Source organism: Myodes glareolus, chromosome 13 (genome assembly GCF_982192425.1).
Source record: "Myodes glareolus chromosome 13, mMyoGla1.1, whole genome shotgun sequence".
Taxonomy (NCBI): domain Eukaryota; kingdom Metazoa; phylum Chordata; class Mammalia; order Rodentia; family Cricetidae; genus Myodes; species Myodes glareolus.
In genome coordinates, this window is record NC_142038.1 from 49,637,792 (window position 1) to 49,657,156 (window position 19,365).

General features: G+C 40.2%; 2 protein-coding genes across 2 annotated transcripts; both read right to left on the minus strand.

Annotated features, from left to right (window-relative positions):
• Positions 1–2,018: 2,018 nt before the first annotated feature.
• LOC146891774 (protocadherin beta-14-like) lies at positions 2,019–4,890 on the minus strand. Its single transcript, XM_087896107.1, has one exon. It carries the CDS (start codon positions 4,436–4,438, stop codon positions 2,039–2,041), a length of 2,400 nt encoding a protein of 799 aa, XP_087752233.1. The 5' UTR covers positions 4,439–4,890; the 3' UTR covers positions 2,019–2,038.
• A 7,979-nt stretch (positions 4,891–12,869) lies between these two features.
• On the minus strand, positions 12,870–19,273 carry LOC125390512 (protocadherin beta-11-like). The gene has a single exon (XM_087896109.1). It carries the CDS (start codon positions 15,577–15,579, stop codon positions 13,174–13,176), a length of 2,406 nt encoding a protein of 801 aa, XP_087752235.1. The 5' UTR covers positions 15,580–19,273; the 3' UTR covers positions 12,870–13,173.
• Between the last annotated feature and the right edge of the window lie 92 nt (positions 19,274–19,365).

Genomic DNA, 19,365 nt, shown 5'->3' on the forward strand with positions numbered 1-19,365 from the left:
GAAGAAAAAGAAAACTTCATCTCTCCCTTTGTATGTCGGTTGAAATTTTTACTCTGTCCCATGTTTGGTTTTTCTTTTTTTGTTGAAATTCTTAAAATGTGAAACCAAGGCTGACCTCAAACTTGTGCCCCTCCTACCTCTGCCTCCTTAGATAACCCTACCAGCGTGTACCACCACAGCTGGTCTGCCTGCCTGTGTTTTTAATCATCTCCTCTTGTATTTTCATTGTATTACCTTTTTGAGTTACATAATGTATGATTGTATTCGAATATCTTTTTTTGTGCCTAAATATTTTGCTGTAATTTTATTGTCTTATTCTGTTTCAAAAATGTGTTTTACACACAGAAGCTTAAGTTTGTTCTTATCAAATATGTCATATTAGTGTTGGCATGTCTGTCTGCATGTGGATATGTGCACATGTGAGTGCAGGGGCTGGCAGAGGTCAGAAGAGGGAGTCAGTTTCTCAGGAGCTAGAGTTACAGTTGAGCAGCCAGAGTTGGGTGGTGGGGATGGAATTCCTATGCTAATGCCTGAGTCAACCTCTCTAGCCCCCATCTGTCATATTTTACAGATTTTTTGTTACCTGTACATTTTCATGTTTAACTTCTATTTCAATTAACATGCTTATTGTATTGTGGATTGCCTGATAATGATAGTAATTTTACATTCTTTTAAGTTATTTTAGCATTGTTTTGTTTCCTGCTGGCTCTCATTCTTGGCTTCATGTTTCCTAGGGTATGAAGAGTATTAAAAATACCAAGCAATAGGGTGAGTAATCTACGCTTAGGGAATAATTTATTTTATACAAACCTGTATTTGATTTTATCGATATCTAAGATTACTGCTACAGTAATAGCTAATTAAACTTTAAGGCTAAAAAGTCAAGTTCAAGGCGAAAATTCCACACAAGAGCTGGTGCATTTCCAGTTTGCTCTTATCTCACAGAGACAGACATACATGCAGGCAAAACACCAATTCACACAAAATAAAAAATTAATTACATTAAAAATATTTAATTCCCAGGAAGTTTTTTTCTTTAATTTATTTATTGGGTATACAGTGTTCTGCCTGCATGTATGCCTGCAGGTCAGAAGAGGGCACCGGATCTTATTACAAATGGTTGTGAGCCACCATGTGGTTCCTGGGAACTGAACCCAGGACCTCTGAGCCATCTCTCCAGTCCTCCTACGAAGTTTTTATACTGTTTTCCTCTGATGAAAGACTATTTACTTAGAATAAGATTATGAATTTATTATCTGCTTTAGCAATAAATGATAAAGAGTAGCATGAATTTTAACCAAGCAGGCGTGTGTTTAAAAACAAGCAACAGCAGTATCAAGACCCAGAATATTTTGAGGATTAGAAGGAACGATTAGAAAATAGATAAAGAAAAATTACTCAAACAATCAGTATTTAACGCAGGGCACATGAACAGGAATCAGTTCGTGAAAACATGAGACCACAAAGTCCTCCACGGCTGGATATGGAGGGGCAGCATTAAAAAAATCTTTTACGATGAAATAATCTAACAAAGAATACTAAGAATCCAATATAATTTCTACCCAGATGCAGCAGCATTTAATATGCCTGCTTGCTGGATTTTAATAGTATATTGGAACAACTCCCTTATGTGGTGGCATTTGCCCCTTTTTAGCTCCCGTCTCCCCTTCCTCCCTCGCTTTTTTTCTTTTTTGTAGATCCACCCAGAACTACCTGCCTTGGACCCCACCAGGTACAGTAACCACCAGCTCAACACATTCACTCTCAATACTTTAGTCAGCATTTCCATTTTTGTGTCTTGCAATGTCTCACAAACAGTAGAACCATTAGCATAAAACTCCGACAAGATAAACAAAAACTGCAGATTGTTTCTTTATGTCCTAAACCCCATAGCGATTTTTAAAGCAACTGTGAGAGACACATGTGAAATGAAAACGCATGCAACATCAGTAAAACCCTAAAATCCATTGCAGATTAAGAAAAAGAATCACCGGCAATTTGACAATGAAGGTAAAATATTCAGAGTTTAAAGGAGATTTTATTGGATATTAAATCCAAGACTATTCCGAAAATTCTCCTTTTCCTGCATATTAGAACCAGCATCGTGGAGTTGAAGACTGGGGATGGCTGGCTTCAGGAATTTAAACTCATTTGTCCCAGTACCTCCCGTCAGACACACCTCATACTGATAGCTCTGAGACAGAGTCCCCGTACCGCTGATGTCAACCAGGTGGCCAGAAAAGTGTCCCTCAGGCACAGAGTAGTCACCCAGAGTGGACGCCCTGGCCCTCCTGCACAGCCTCACCCCCACGAACAGAAGCACAGACAAGAGAAAGAGCGAAGACACAGATGCCAAGGCAATGACTAGGTACAGCGTGAGCGCATCCTCGTCCTGGGTGGAGTCGCGCGCCACCTCAGGCAGAGGCAGGTAGGGCTGAGAGAAGCCATCCACCACCAACACATGCAGAGTGACACTGGCAGACCTTGGAGGATCGCCATTGTCCTTGACCAGCAGCAGCAGCCTGTGCTTGGGCGCATCGCGCTCACTCAGCAGTCTGGAGGTGCGCACCTCGCCATTGTGAGCCCACACGCTGAACAGCCCTGGTTCCGTGACCTTGAGTAGCTGGAACGATAGCCAGGCATTCTGGCCAGAGTCACTGTCTATGGCCACTACTTTGGTGACCAGATAACCAGGTTCCGCCGCCCTGGGCAGCAGCTCTGTGAAGGGCGCAGAGGCGTTCTGCAGTGGGTAGAGCACGAAGGGCGCATTGTCGTTGGCGTCTAGCACGTGGACGTGCACCAGCGCCTGGCTGCTGAGCGCAGGCGAGCCTTGGTCTGTGGCACTCACTTGGAACTCGAAGGTCTTCAGAACCTCATAGTCCAGCGCTCTGAGTGCGAACAGCTGCCCATTGTCGGCATTGATGGAGATGAGAGAGGAGAGATCCAGCTGCGGGTCGTGGGTTGGCAGCAGCGAGTAGGTGATGTGAGCATTGGAGCCTGAGTCTGAGTCTGTGGCACTGATGGTGCCTATGTGCAGGGCGGGGCTGTTGTTTTCTTGGACAAACAGGGTGTAGGAGGTTTGTGTGAAGGCGGGGGCATTGTCGTTGACGTCAGAGACCAGCACTGTTATGATGTGCTGGGTTGTGAGCCTGGGTGTGCCCATGTCGCTGACTGTGATGGTGATGTTGTACTCAGCTCTGCTCTCTCTGTCCAGTGCTTTTTCAGAAAGGAGAGTGAAAAAGTTCTTGAAGGTGGGTTTCAGGATAAATGGAAGGTCGTCCTGAATAGAGCAAAGGATCCTTCCATTGTCCCCAGAATCTTGATCTCGGACACTGAAAAGAGCGACCAGGGTCTCTGAAGCATTCTCTGGAACTGTCTTTGTAATCGATGATATGATCACTTCTGGTGCATTGTCGTTTATATCCAATACTTTAACTAAAAGAGTGCATTTTGCTGAAAGACCTCCACCATCTGTTGCTTGGATATTTACAGAGTAGGACTGTATTACTTCAAAATCCAGTAATGATCTCAAGTTGACTTCCCCAGATGTTGGGTTGATTTTAAAGGTTTTTCTAATACCTTCTGAAGCATGCAAAAATGAATATGATATTTTCCCATAATTTCCTATATCTAAATCTGTAGCAGTGATAGCAATAATACTCGAACCGACAGGCGTGTTCTCTGGAACTTGCACCTCATAGAAACTCTGAGCAAACTCAGGAGCGTTGTCATTGATATCCATAACATTTATGAGAACCGATGTTGTACCAGACCTGGGTGGAGACCCACCATCCAGGGCTGTAAGTGTCAATCTCAGCTCAGATTCCTCCTCATGATCTAAAGCTCTGTCTAGAACCAGCTCCGGATATATCTTTCCATCACCACTGTCGTGAATTTTAACATAGAAATGAGAATTGGGACTAATGGTGTAGTCCTGGAGACCGTTGCTTCCTATGTCCAGATCTTGTGCGTTCTCAATTAAGAACGTGGCTCCGATCGTTGCACTTTCTGATATTTTAATAGATATTTCCTTGTCCAGGAATGTGGGGGAGTGATCATTTATATCTCTGACATGCAGCTCTGCTCGATAAAACTGTAAAGGGTTTTCCAGTACCACCTGAAAAGGCAGCACACAGGGCTGGGAGGAGCCACACAGCTCTTCCCGGTCCAGCCTCCCACTCAGGAGCATATCTCCCGTCAGCAAATTAAGGTGTAATCGCTTTTTATTATCATCTGACACTATTCTGGCCTCCCTGGAGGACAGCTCCGCTACTCCCAGCCCCAGATCCTTTGCCAGATTAGTCACAAAAGAGCCAATTTCTGTTTCCTCTGCTACAGAATAGTGCAAAGACTCAGTACTTGCCCTACACAATCCCAGCAAAACAAAGAAAACCAAGACTTGCCTTTCCTGCAGAATCATCATCCTTCTGGCTCCCATAGTTCCTTCAGGCAATCTCTTTTGTTGCAAATATTGAATTTGGTCCCAATTTTGATAGAGGAATTTCTGATTTTTCTATTGAAAATCCCTTAACAGCTTTGTCCGTAAAGCTCCTGTAATACCTCCCTTCTCAACGGATTGGCTGTTCTCTGGTCTTCTGGATAGTGGAGCCCACAGGGCTGGCTATGCACTGTTTCATCTTATCCTATAGCGCCACCATATGTCTCTGTGAATTTTTTCATTTAGTATTTATCTCCTAAAATTTTGTGAATATATCTATGTAGATTATTTAAAAGCAAATTTCACATATACTATGTTTACCTTTAAATATTCGTTAACTATTTCTAATTAGCAAGGCCTTTAAAAACATAATTACAATATCATTATTATAATTGATCTATTTAGATATAATTTTTGATTATAACTTATAACTCAGTCTGTTTGGCCTCTTCCAGTTTCCTACAAAATGTCTCTTGTTGTTGGATTGCCTGGATTATAATTGAAACAAAGTCCATAGTTCCCATAAAATCATTAGTGTTTAGAATTTTCAACTCAAAAAGATCCACTAAAGTGTCCCAAATAAATAAATAATATTTATTTCAAGACAATCCTTTAGTGGTTACAAATATTTGCCTTCTCTCTGGTAAATGTTTGTTGGTGCGAGTTCATAATACAATTGGTAACACTATTGCCTTTTACACACACACACACACACACACACACACACCATAGACACACTTATTAATCTGGAAAAATACAGAGCTTTTGTATTTTAACAAACTACTTTTGTTAGTAGTTAACTTGGTTTAAGTCATAGGAGTATTAGGTGTCTTAATTTTACACTTAAAAATAGTAGGGTGTAGTGGTGCATGCCATTAATCCCAGTACTCACGAGGCAGGGTCAGAGAGATCTGTAAGAGTTTGAGGTTAGTCTGGTCTACATCGTGAGCTCCATGCCGGGAAAGGCTATGTAGGGAGACACTGTCTGAAAACACACACATACACACAAAACACGCGCACACACACATATACATACACATGTGAAGATATAATGCAAATAAGATGGTCTTATTTTGTCGAACTTGAATTCTAGAAAAATTGATAAGCTAATAATTAAGATATAACAACTCATAGGTAAAGAATAGTGGAAACATCTAGAAAAGACAAGTAACTATGACCTAGGAGATGGATACTATTTAGGAACATAGATTCTGGAACCAATATGTCAACATTAGAATCCTGGTACTGTCACTTACCACTTATAGACCTGTACAAACTATTACCTTTGATTCCCTACCTATTAAATATAGGATGCTGATAACTTTACCTCCTAGGATCATTACCATAGAAACTAATGAGTTGGCATTTTAAAGAAACCACAAATAACTAAATAAATGTTAAGAGGATAATTAAAACATAGGGAGGTCACTCAGTAGTGGTGTGAGTGTGTGGTATGCTTATTAAGACTATGGTTCAATCTCTCACTCTAAAGCAGTAAGATTATAAAAATAAAATAAATCACAACATAACCTCAAACATTTTATTTGTATGGAGTATGTAAGACTTTCCATTTTTATTAGGCATTGGGTATTATAAGTAATCCAGGGACAATTTGAAGTATATAAGTTGGTGTGTGTAGGTCATAGACAAGTGCTACTCTCATTGGAAAACAATAGGCATTTGTAAATTTTGTTATACACAGAACACTATAACCAATGTTCACTTACAGGAAAAGGAAAATAAGTAACTTCTTCCAAACAAAAAATACCTAGATTCAAAATAATTCTCTGAAAGGAAGTTAGGAAGAGTGGAAAATACTCTCAAGTCAAGAAAAAAGTAAGTATTTAAATTGTCTACTGTATTTAAGGCAGAATTTGTGGATTACCCTGATAGGTGTCTATTAAAATATACACCACTTTTTTACATGCACTCAATTGTATGGTATGGTGGCTTGAATGGGAATGCTTGCTAAGGATTCTTATGGTTGAACACTGTGTCTCCAGCTGATGGAAGGATTAGAAAGTGTGGCCCTATTGGAGAAGGAATGTCACTTGTGTCAGACTTTGATGTTTTGAAGAGCTTATGTCTTTCTTATAGTTTTCTTTCTGCCTCCAGTTGCAGATCAAGATGTGAGCTCTCAGCTGTTTCTGCCACCAGACTATCACGGACTCTAACACACTGAAAAAATAAGCCCCAAGTTAAACACTTCTAAAAGTTAGTTGCTTTGGTCATACGTTTTATTATAGCAATAGAAGAGTAACTAAGATATATGGCAACTGAGTTGATATGCCTGCCTAAGCCTCCTTGGTAGTTTGGTTTGACCTTGGCAATTTCACAGACAGTTTGAGAGCAGAATTTTTGTTTGTAACTTTCTTGTCTGGGACAGAAGAGGTCTAAATGACCATCTTTTCCCCAAGTCATCTAGAACATAGGTATGATAGTGAGACGTTACAGCCAAATAGACTATTCATTTTCCATAGGAAATGTTGAAGCAGTCATTTGGAGTGAAGTCTGGTTCTAGAAGAACCATGAAGGGCAAAACTGTTCTAGTTATACAGCCATTTGTGTTAGCACAGTCACACGAAAGAGAAGGGCTTTTGTAGAGCATTGCATATTACATTTATTTGATTTGGTAATATAACATTATTTAATGCATACATACATTTTTATGACCATAAAATAACATTTTCAGTAAAATGGTTGCAAGGAAAATGAAACTGTCCTTGGTTAGGAAGTCTGAGGGATGAGGAAGCAAACAAGGGTAGGAAATGAAGTCAAGCAATCTATAAATGAAAAAAAGGTTATAAACAGCTGATGAAATATATAGACCTAGTTTTTAAAAGACGGGGGAATCTTAAAAATATTTTTAATAATGCTGTTTAGTATTTACTAGAAAGGAAGAAAATTAAAATGCTGAAAAGATAATCAATGCAGAAGCCCCAGAGGTCAGTTAAAGACTATATCCAGAACACAAAAAGGAATTGGACTTGGTGAAGCCATCCCAGAACAAGAAAAGTATGGCATATTCTGCCAAGGTGTAGACTTGTGTTTTAATTAGGGTTTCTATTGATGAAATGAAACACCGTGACCAAAAATCAACTTGTGGAGGAAAGGGTTTTTATTTGGCATATATTTCCACATTGCTGTTCCTTACCAAAGGAAGTCAGCACAGGATCTCAGACAGGGCAGGATTCTGGAAGCAGGAACTGGTGCAGAGGCCATGGAGGAGTGCTGCTTACTGGTTTGCTTCCCCTGGCTTGCTCAGCCTGCTTTCTTATAGAACCCAGGACCACCAGCCCAGCGATGGCACCATCCACCATGGGCTGGGTCCTTCTGCATTGATCACCAAATGAGAAAGCATCTTACAGCTGGTTCTCATGGAGGCATTTCCTCAACTGAAGCTCCTTCTTCTCTGATGACTTTAGCTTGTGTCAAGTTGACACAAAACCTGCAGGTAAAATGTGGTACAGGGAACTAAAATAATCAACATCTGACAAGTTCTCTTTTATCATTAAGGTTCACGAGGAAAGTTCATCTGTTGAATAACTGAGTGAGAGAATTAACGTAAGATTATCAAGCTTTAAAAGTAGTTGTCAATACAGAAAGGAGATTAGGAAAATTATAAAGGAATTTCTTGGCCTTAAATATGAATATACTTCAAACATATATTTTTTAACTGTGTGTGTGTGTGTGTGTGTGTGTGTATGTAAGCACATGAATGCAGGTACCTGAGGAGTCCAGAAGAGGGCAGCTGGAATTACAATAGATTGTGAGCTGTTAGATGTTTGTTCTAGGAATGAACTCAGGTTCTTAGTGTGAGCAACTACTTAACCACTGCACCATCTCTCCAGGCCCCTCAATATAGTTTTTATATGAAAATTAATGTGACAGTGGTGTTAATAACTTCAATAGTTTTTTTCTTAGGGTACTGCAACCCAGGTATAATAGAGAAGAAAGAAAGTGATTTCATCTATAATAAGTGGAGTTCTTTCCAAGTTGTTTCAGTGAAGAAAATTGAACAAGGTAATTGGGGATAAGAGAGCATGAATGTGAGTGTGAGCACCAAATGAGGGAGTTGGTTGGATAAGAAGGAAATTTAGAAGGAACAGGAGACGGTTGATGTACGGTAGCTGTGCCATGCAGAGGAGGCTATGACAAGGTCAAAGGTATGATAGGAGTAGATAGGAGAAGATTTAAAGGCAAATCACTTGCTGTTCCCAGAGGGAGAGACCCAGTAACTATACCACAGGAAGGGCAGTTCTTGGGGGAGAAGTGCAGCAAATGGCCTGAGTGGTGAAGACTTGAAAGTAGATAAAGAGCTGGGGCCTGAATGACCATGGTTTTAGATTAAACAGTGCCCTGGACCAGGAATGGTGGCCAGATTGACAGTTAAAAAGATGGTAGCTGTCCTTACAAGTTAAAATGCCCTAACAACACAAGTCCTTTACTTCCAGTACTTCTTGTCAATCAGAAATTAAACTGTTGTTGGTTTTTATTGTTGAGATTTTTTTCAACAAAATTTATTTTTAGAGGTTGAATTTTTTTTACAGGTATTTCTAATCGAATTTCCTCCATTGGTTATGAGAAAATTTTCTTAAGTACTTATAATTTATAGAAGTCGTCTATTACAAAATTGACCGGTATGGTTTAATTTGAATGTACCGTGTTGAATTTAACTATAACAGAAATATTTGAAGATTGAGAAAAAATGGCTTTAGCAAAACATTTTAGAAGATTGATTGATTACTCATATACAAGCATGAGAGCTCCAGAAAGTTTGGTTGCTCTCCACTAGAGGAAACACACAATTCCACCCAGAAATATGGAAATATTGATGCTTAAGTATCTGGGAAAGCTTGAAGCAAGGTTGGTACCTAGACCACCTGTTGTGTCTGTAGAGGTCTTCTGCCTTGGTGGTTTGAATTTCTCTTTACAATTTTATCATCATGGATGAGAAAAGATCTAGCTCGCTTGAAATTATAGGTTTCTAGAGCCATTCTCCATTATTTGGAACATATTTGTTGAAATAGAGACACCATTGTATTGCACCATTTAAGGTTTACATTTGTATTTTCAGAATTGTGCAGCTCTTACCATTATTTCTAATTTTAAATGTTTCATTGGCCCCCATATAAATTGCACCCAGCTAATCTCCACTACTACACATTTCCCCAACGTTAGACAACCACCAAAACACTTTCTGCCTTCATAGATTTGTTTGTCCTGATTATTTTGTATAAACAATTGTAGAATATGTGATTTTTAAAAATAACAGTTTTTTATTCAACACAATATTTTTGACAGAGCACTAAGCCATAGCCAGTAGGCTGCCAAAGAACATAAAAATTAGCACCATATTTTTGAGATTTCCCAAGGTGATGTGCTAACTAGTTTATGGCAACTTGGCACAGGCTAGAGTCATTGGAGAGAAGGGAGCCTCAATTGAGAAAATGTTTGCATAACATAGGTCTATAGGCAAGCCTGTAGAGAATTTTCTAAATTAGTGATTGAAGTGGTAGCGTCCAGCCCATGGAGGGTAAGGTCACTTCTGAGATGATGATTCTGGATTCTATAAGAAAGTATTTTGAACAAGCTTTGGAGAGAAACCCAGTATTGTGGGATATTTGAACACTGTGAAGATTCATTGCTGTGATTAGTGCAATAAATAGCTGAATGATCAATAACTAGGTAAGAGGTATAGGTGGAACTCTGGCCAAAGAGAAAACTTTGGAAAGAAGAAAGGCAGAGTCGCTAGTCAGAGATAGAGAGAAAACAGGAGGTGCAAAATGCAAGAGAGGTAATGTCAGGTGGCAGAATGTAGATTATTATAAATGGGTTAATTTAAGTTATAAGAGCTAGTTGAGATAAGCCTAAGCTAAAAGCCAAGCTTTCATAATTAATAAGTTTCCTTGTCATTATGCTTGGCTGTCAGTCCTGATGAGAAAGAACTAGTACGACCCAGGAAGCAGCATTCCTCCATGGCCTCTGTTCCAGCTCCTGCCTCCAGGGTCCAACCCCATTTGAGGTCCTGCCCTGACTTCAATGATGAACAGTGATGAGGAAGCAAAAGCCGTATAAACCCTTTCTTCCCCAAGTTGCTTTGGTCATGGTGTTTCATCAGAGCAATAATAACCCTAAACTGAAACATTGTTTATCATATTTCGCTTATTTTATTGCTCATTAAAAATAATTTCATTATATGGAAATACCACATTTGGTTTATGTATTTATCAGTTGATACCTATTTGGGTTGTTTCATTTTTTTTTTAGTATTATGTTCAGCACTAATTAAGTTATGGACATTTGTTCATAAGTGGTTTTGTATAGATAGATATATGTTATTTCTTTTAGATAAGCATATAGGAATTGAATTTCTGAGGAATAGAATGTTTATATATTTAATGTTTTGAAGAACTGACAAGTTGCTTTCCAAAACAATGTATCATTTTTTAAAGTTACAGCACCAGTATTCCATTTTCCCCACATTCTGTCAGCACTCATTATAGTCTTGTCTGACTTTTTCACTATAGCTACTATGGCACCCATGAAGTATCTATTTTCAGTATTTTTACTTATGTAATATGTGTATCTTGTCTGACATGCTATAATGTTTTTTAAGTGATCCTCCAACTCTTCTCCACACAGTACCATAATGGACAGTAGGTAATCTTAACACTTGATTTGATTTACTGTTCTTCAGTTAGTTCTCTCTATAAAGGAGCTTTCATTTAAAGGCGAGAGAGCATGCTTCAACTTCTACTTCCCAAAGTAGGAACTTAAATTTAACTAGCCTGTATCCACATTTTGACTGGATGTAAAGATTACATAGTTTAATGGACTGATAATGAAATAGCTAGCTTCCAAAAATTATAAACACTGGGTTGTCTTGGATATTGGAGGGATTTTAATTAACTAAAATTAGTTAACTAACATACGGTGTTAAATATCTTCAAGAGGAAGTTTATGACATTTACTTTAGTCTATGGGACTGGAAGCATCATTACTTAGTTCTTCCCTCATTCTTACCATCATGCCTTACTATCTTTCTCTTCCATAATGACCCTTTTTTCTCACTGCATTTTCCTCCTTCTATACATACAGACTTGGTACAGGACAATTGTCTATATTCTGTCAGTTATGTTTTAAATAAACACTGATTGGCCAGTAGCCAAGCAGGAAATATAGGCGGGACAACCAGACAGGAAGTAGAGGCGGGTCACTGAGAACAGGAGACTTCTGGGAAGGAGGAAGCCCATTCCTCCCCAGTCCTGTCCCAATCACAGAAGAAGGAAGATGTGATTGCCCCGGTGAAAAAGGTACTGAGCTATGTGGCTAACATAGATAAGAATAATGGGTTAATATGAGTTATAAGAGTTAATAAGAAGCCTAAGCTAATGAGTCAACCAGTTTATCATTAGTATAGATCTCTGCGTGATTTCTTAGGGACTGAATGATTGAGGGAACCAGGTAGGACAGAAAACTCAGTCAACACAGACTACTTTAGGCTTTTTAGGAAATTTCATCTCCCAACCATTACATTTTTTCCTGTAGTGTTATCTGACCATTAAGGGCAAGAACCATTATAGGCTGGTCCTTCTCAACACAAGATAAAACTCCCTTCTGTGTCAGTTGAACTTAATTTTTTAAAAATTAGAACCTAAATAATGATCTCTTGAAACCACACATATATGACACTTTCATACATCCAAAAAAAGTTGTCACCAAACTTTTGACTGATACTCTTCAGTAGAATTTGGGACCTACTTAGTGGTATGTGACCATATCAGGAAGTTTAAGTGATATAATAATATAGGAAATTTCAAGCTCACAATAGACTAAGTACTGAGCACAAAATGTTTCTTCCTTTTAGGTTTGAATGTTGGAAAATACACACAGCATAATATTACATGTCAATCAGTACTCAGCACATGCTTGTTTATTTCAGGAAGAACATAAGCAAAATTATGTGTTATCTCACAAGCTTGTTTTCTCCTATCTAAACTACTGTTTGGGTGCCTATGTACACCTGACTTACATTCTGACCTTGTGACATTAGTAAAATTAAGGCCTCACATTCCATGATTCTGTAAGTGGCCACAGTATTCATGTGCCTCCCCAGTCACCTTCCAGAATGCATAAGACAGAGTTATTAAGAACATCAGCACTGTCCCCACTTGTTTATTCTGTGCTGTCATTTATCTGGGAACCTATTACCGAGCCATCCTCAGACCCACTATAAGCTCTTTTTCAATGGAATTAATGGTTGGATCACAGTATAGATTTTCCAATATATCAATATACTGAATAGCAACAAACCTTTAAACATAACATCTAAGCTAGGATGGTTATAAAATAATCTTACTTGAAAATAGTATCCACAATAATAAGCCTCAAGAAAAAGTACAAAAAGAGAGTCAAGGAAAGATAATGCTTGAAGGTTTCAACTACTTTAGAAGTGGTCTGTTTATTTCATCATAAGCAAAGCGAAGGTAAAAGTGCAGCTGGGAAAGACAGATGGGCTGGTTTTGTGGGATTTAAGGAAGTAAGTTCTTTTACCAGTTAGGATATCCTACAGAATGGGCCACCGTTTAAAAATTACCATCTTATTACAAGCACTGACATAAAATGAAAAGAGGGAGGGATATAATAAAATGCAAACACTAGGAGATTTGAAGATCATGCAAATTGAGAGACATACATATTGCCTTGGGAAAGCCATAAAATGAAATATAGCATCAGGTGCTGTCACTAAATAACCCAAAACTATTGCGTAAAGTAGGACTTTCCTCCATTTCTTTCCTGGGGAACTGGAGTGGTAGATTGGGAGAAACTGGCTTCAGGAATTTGAACTCATTTGTGCCAGTACCTCCCATTAGACATACCTCATACTGGTAGCTCTGTGACAAGGTCCCCGCCCCACTGATATCCACCAGGTGGCCAGGAAAGTGTCCATCAGGCACAGAACAGCCGCTCAGAGAGGCTGCCCTGGCCCTCTTGCACAGCCTCACCCCCACGAACAGCAGCACAGACAAGAGGAAGAGCGAAGACACAGATGCTAAGGCAATGACCAGGTACAACGTGAGTGCATCCTCATCCTGGGCAGGGTTGTGCGCCACCTCGGGCAGCGGCAGGTAAGGCTGAGAGAAGCCATCCACCAGCAGCACTTGCAGAGTGACACTGGCAGACCTTGGAGGATCGCCATTGTCCTTGACCAGCAGCAGCAGCCTGTGCTTGGGCGCATCGCGCTCACTCAGCAGCCTGGAGGTGCGCACCTCGCCATTGTGAGCCCACACGCTGAACAGTCCGGGCTCCGTGGCCTTCAGCAGCTGGAATGACAGCCAGGCATTCTGACCAGAGTCTCTGTCCACAGCCACCACCTTGGTGACCAGGTAACCTGGCTCTGCCGCCCTGGGCAGCAGCTCTGTGTAGGGCACAGAGGCGTTCTGTAGCGGGTAGAGCACGAAGGGAGCATTGTCGTTGGCGTCCAGCACCTGTACGTGCACCAGCGCCTGGCTGCTGAGCACAGGCGAGCCTTGGTCTGTGGCACCCACGCGGAACTCGAAGCTCTGCAGGGTCTCGTAGTCCAGCGCCTTGAGAGCAAACAGCTGCCCATTGTCAGCATTGAGGGAGATGAGCGAGGTGATGGGCAGCTGCAGGTCGTGGGTGGGCAGCAGCGAGTAGGTGATGTGGGCATTGGAGCCTGAGTCTGAGTCTGTGGCGCTGATGGTGCCTATGTGCAGGGCGGGGCTGTTGTTCTCCTCTACAAACAGGGTGTAGGAGGTTTGTGTGAAGGCGGGGGCATTGTCGTTGACGTCAGAGACCTGCACTGTTATGGTGTGCTGGGTTGTGAGCCTGGGTGTGCCCATGTCGCTGACTGTGATGGTGATGTTGTACTCAGCTCTGCTCTCTCTGTCCAGCGCTCCCTCCGTTTCTAAGTGGTAGTAATTTTCAATTGACGACTTTAGCACAAATGGGAGGTCCTCTGGAATAGAACAGACCATTCTGCTATTCTCTCCCGAGTCCTTGTCTTGGATACTAAAAATCATAACTAAAGTTTCTGGGGTGTTTTCTGGGATTGGATTGGTAAATGATGAGACAGAAATTTCCGGAGAATTATCATTCACATCCATCACCTGAATTCTTACTGTAGATTTCCCAAAAAGTCCTCCTCGATCCACAGCTTTAACGATTATTGAGTAGGATTCGGTTGTTTCAAAGTCCAAATAGCCTATTAAGCTTATTTCTCCAGAGTTTTTATTGATGGCAAATGTCTTTTGAATATCCTCTGATGCATGAGAAAAGGCATAGGATACTTCACCATTAATTCCCGAGTCTAGATCCCAAGCCGATGCAGTGATAACCAGTGAGCCAAGGATGCTATCCTCTGGAATCTTCACTTCATAGAACATGTGCTCAAACTCGGGGGAGTTGTCGTTAATATCTATGACTTCCACTCGAACCAAGGCAGTCCCAGACCTGGGGGGAGTCCCACCATCCAAAGCAGTGAGGATGAGACTGAGCTCCGGCTGCTCCTCATAATCTAGTGCCTTGTCCAAAACTAACTCTGGGTATTTCCTGCCATCAGGATTAACTCTCATCGTAACGTGGAAATGAGAGCTCTGACTTATCACATAGTTTTTCACAGCGTTGGTTCCTACATCTAAATCTGTTGCACTTTCTAGTAGGAACACAGCACCAACAGGGCTATTCTCCGGGATTTCTAGAACCATTTCCTTTTCCAAGAATATGGGAGAATTGTCATTGATATCCTTTACCTGAAGCTCAACTTGCAAAATCTGTAAGGGATTTTTCATTAACACCTGGAAATGCAGCACGCAGGGCTCGGTGGAGCCACACAGCTCCTCTCTGTCTAGCGGTTCGCTTAGAAGCAAATCTCCTGTATTTGTATTCAATTGCAAAGGCAGTTTGTTATCCTTAGAGACCACTTGAGCCCCCCGTGAAGACAGCTCACCCACCTCGAGCCCCAGGTCTTTTACCAAATTGCCTACCAAGGCCCCACTCAGGGTCTCCTCCACTACTGAAAGTCTCCGAGATTCAGCGTGTGCTTGAGATATTCCCAGCAAAACAAAGAGAAGCAGGACTTGCCTTGTCTGCAGATGGCTTCCTCCTCCGTTCTCCATAGCTCCTTTCCTGTAGGCTTCTGGAAGAATCACTCCTGCTCCACCACACAGTTCTGTAAGATGTGCCCCTTGATCTGTCCACAGAATCCTTAGAATCCGAAGGACAAACGGTTTCTAGGTAGCACCTTCAGGACTTGCTATTTCTTCTCAGTTTTCCGTGCTCAGTGGGGCTGAGTGTCCGTAGTATTTAATGTAATTTTTTCTGTAACATTATCCTACAGCGCCACCATGTGTCTTCTCAGATTTTCACAGTTTGATGAATGCTACTTAAATTCCATTTACATCGAATGCCCCCCAGAGACAAATATTTATTGTTTATATGGTTACTAGTATATTTTCATCGGTGTTCTCTGAAATTTATGATGATGTTACTATTTGTTTTAAAGCACGTGCTAAGTGTCTCAGGAACATAACATTGCTAAGTTTAACTCATCCCTTCTCACTAGGCCTTCCTCAGTTGGAAGGGAAAAGAAAAAGTGTCTATGAAAAGTGTTAGAGGTAATCTTGGGTTATGAAACTGGATTAGCCAGGAGAGGGTACACATTAAGAAACATATTATTTAAATTCATAGTTTTGTTTCATTTTCTTGCAAGTGACAAAAATTGAGTAAGTGGTTCACAAATGTGGTGTTTTGTGTAAAGTATACTCTTATTCCTAACACTGATCTCCCTCAGGTTCCCAAGATATTCTGCCGACATAGAAGTTCAGGGGCAAAAAAAGATAATTTTGCTTTCCTGAAGAGAGTGAAAATTTAACATCTGATGACACCAAGTAATGCCATGTTCTGGCTAATGAAGCACTACACGGTTACACAGACAGCATCATAGGGATAGCTTTTAGTCACAGAGCTTGAAGACTTACCCTTTTATTGTTTAACTCCAAATAGTATCATCTCTGAAACTAGGGAGTAACCCTAACTGAACTAATGCTTGCTACTAAAGGAGGAAACTGTTGGGAATAGATGCTAGACGCTCATTAGCGATGTCCACTATTGAAAGTTTCAAAAGTACCCAGCAATGGATGAAATAGTTGTAGTTGAAAAATACTGTTTGAATTGAATTTTTAAGAATTTAAGTTCTATATAGCTAAAAAAGAAAATGAACCAACACAAAAGATAGATACGGAAAGGTAGGCGAGCTGGCGATATGCAGTTATTCTTCTGCCTTTGAAATGCCCATCAAGTGGACAGGGAAGTAGGAGTTTTGAGAACTCACAAAACTAATGCACACACATGAGTTTAAAGATAGAAAACAGATGGGAGAAACTTACTACAAAGTTCCAGGAAATGGCTAAAAGTCCATCACTGGGGTTAGGGCAAATGGCATGTTTGTCTCTCATAACACCATTCACATTCTAGATTTAGAAAAACTGGAAGTTTAAAGTTAATCAATCAGGAGACAAATGTTTTATTATTTGAAGGTATATTGATAGTAGTGTTGAATTTTCTGTTCGCTGTGTCTACAGCGATAGCAACGTCACTCAAGGTAAAGAATGGATACTTGATTTAGAGAGATCAGCAATCTTTCTCTAGTCTTTGGCACATAAGTAGTGTTGAACAAAAGTATGAAATTAAACTAAAGGAAAGTAGAACTTTAGAGTGGTGAGATTTCAAGTCTCTTCTGAAGCGATGCTCTCAGACTGTGGAAAACAAATCTATTGCCGACACATAATCCCACACCATAGGTAGTCCAGAAGGCTAACCTGGAAAGCAGGAAAGCACAAATAACTTTTTACAGTTTCCAATGTTGTGGGTCTGCCTACATAATACCTGTGGTCCCAATACTCAGGAGGAAGTCACAGAGATTGCACATTTTAAGCTACCCTGTACTAATAGTTGAGACCCTGCTTCAAGAGTTAAAAAAGAAAACAGAAAAGATTAGGGGACTTAAATGTCCCATACAAACTATATAATTTTGGTAAATTTCTTCAACTTCTCTGACACATTCTTAATTTTTAAAATGACTATAAACCCTTAATAATGCTGTACAAGAATATCTTTGGAAATACAATCTGAGGCAAATTTCAAATAATAAAACATATTGTATTTCCAATGAATGCTGTTTTAAAAATTAGCAGGATTAAAAAAGTTCTATAAGTGTTTATATGCCAAAAGGAAAGCTTACATATGAAGATCAAATGATTAGATGACCAATGAAGGAAAGTAGAGCCAGAGGCAAATAGGAACTAGAAAAGGGTAAAATGCTTAGGATTTTACAGAATCAGTCCAGTTGGTCAAATATTTAATCAAAATTTTTAGAAAATACAGGGAAAATTAGAGGAAAATAAAATGAAATTTTCTCTGAACTGAACACTGACAGAGTATATCCTTGTGAAAATGTTAACAAATAGTTTGTGCTATGGTATTTTCAGACTCCTGAGGGTACATTTTTCCAATGCTTCCAGAATGAATGGAAAAAATATTGCAGAAAATGAGATACTCTTTAGAATGGAATTTTCCTTGTGAAAGGTGAGTCTACACAATTAAGGAAAAGAAAAGTATTGTAAGGTACTCGCTTGTTTGTTCCCGACTGCTCAGCCCCCAAATAATCACACAGAAACCATATTATTTGTAATACTGTTTGGCCAATAGTTTAAGCGTATTTTGGCTAACTCATATCTTAAATTATCCCATCTCCATTCATCTATGTATTGCAACAAGGCTTTGGCTTACCGGATAAAGTTCCAGTGTTTGTCTCCTGCAGGGCTACATGACTTCTCACTGAATCTGCCTTCTTTCTCCCCGCATTCAGTTTAGCTTTCCCCACCTAGCTAAGTTCTGCCTTTTTATAGGCCGAAGCAGTTTTTCTATTCATTAACCAGTAAAAGCAACACAGACAAAGGGGCCTCCCACACCAGAAAAGTGCTTTTTAATTCTGAGGGAGAAAATTTCAAATCATACTTTTATACCCAAACAAACTATCAATCAAATGAAAAGATTGCTGCACTATGTAAAGTATCAGAAGTTGTTTTTATAAAACTACCTCTGCATCTATATTAATGAAATTGGGTTCCAACAAAGTAAGAATGTAAACTCAGAAATGATATTGGGTTCCATAAAAGGTGGACAGTGTGTGGCAAGTCTTAAAAGTATGACATCCTCTCCACTATTGCTAGGGATCTTATCTGGAGTCATCCTTGTGGAGAGGCTGCCTGAACTGGCCATCTACTGTAATCAGATTGGTGACTACCCTAACTGTCATCAGAAAGCCTTTATCCAGGAACTGATAGAAGCAGATGCAGAGATCCATAGCCAAGCACCAGGCCAAACTCTGGGTATCCTCCTGAAGAAAGGGAGGAGGGATTATATGAGCCAGAGAGGTCAAGGTCATGACAGAGGAACTCACAGGGACAGATGACCTGTGCTAGTGGGAGAACATGGACTCTGGACCAGCTGTTAGGGAGCCTGCATGGGACCAACCTAGGCCCTATGCATGTGTGTGACAGTTATGTAGCTTGATTTGTTTGTAAGGCTCGTAGGAGTGAGATCAGGACCTGTCCCTGGTGCTTAGCTGGTTTTTGGGAACTTGTTTGCCATACTAGACTACCTTGCCCAGCTTTAATGCAGGGGAAGGAGCTTGGTCCTACCTCAACTTGAGGTGCCAGGCTTTGTTAAAGCCCACGGGAGGCCTGCCCTTTTCTGAATGGAGAAGGAAGAGTGAATAGGGAGCAGAATAGATGGGAGTCAGGGGAAGGGAATGAGGGGGAAGGAGAGAGGGGAAACTGCAGTTGTTAGGTAAAATAAATGAAAAAGGTTTTAAATAAAAACAACATGACAACCATTTGGTA

Bases quoted from the DNA above. Each gene is read 5' to 3' on its own strand.
- LOC146891774 (XM_087896107.1), bottom strand. From the start codon at position 4,438: ATGGGAGCCAGAAGGATGATGATTCTGCAGGAAAGGCAAGTCTTGGTT.
- LOC125390512 (XM_087896109.1), bottom strand. From the start codon at position 15,579: ATGGAGAACGGAGGAGGAAGCCATCTGCAGACAAGGCAAGTCCTGCTT.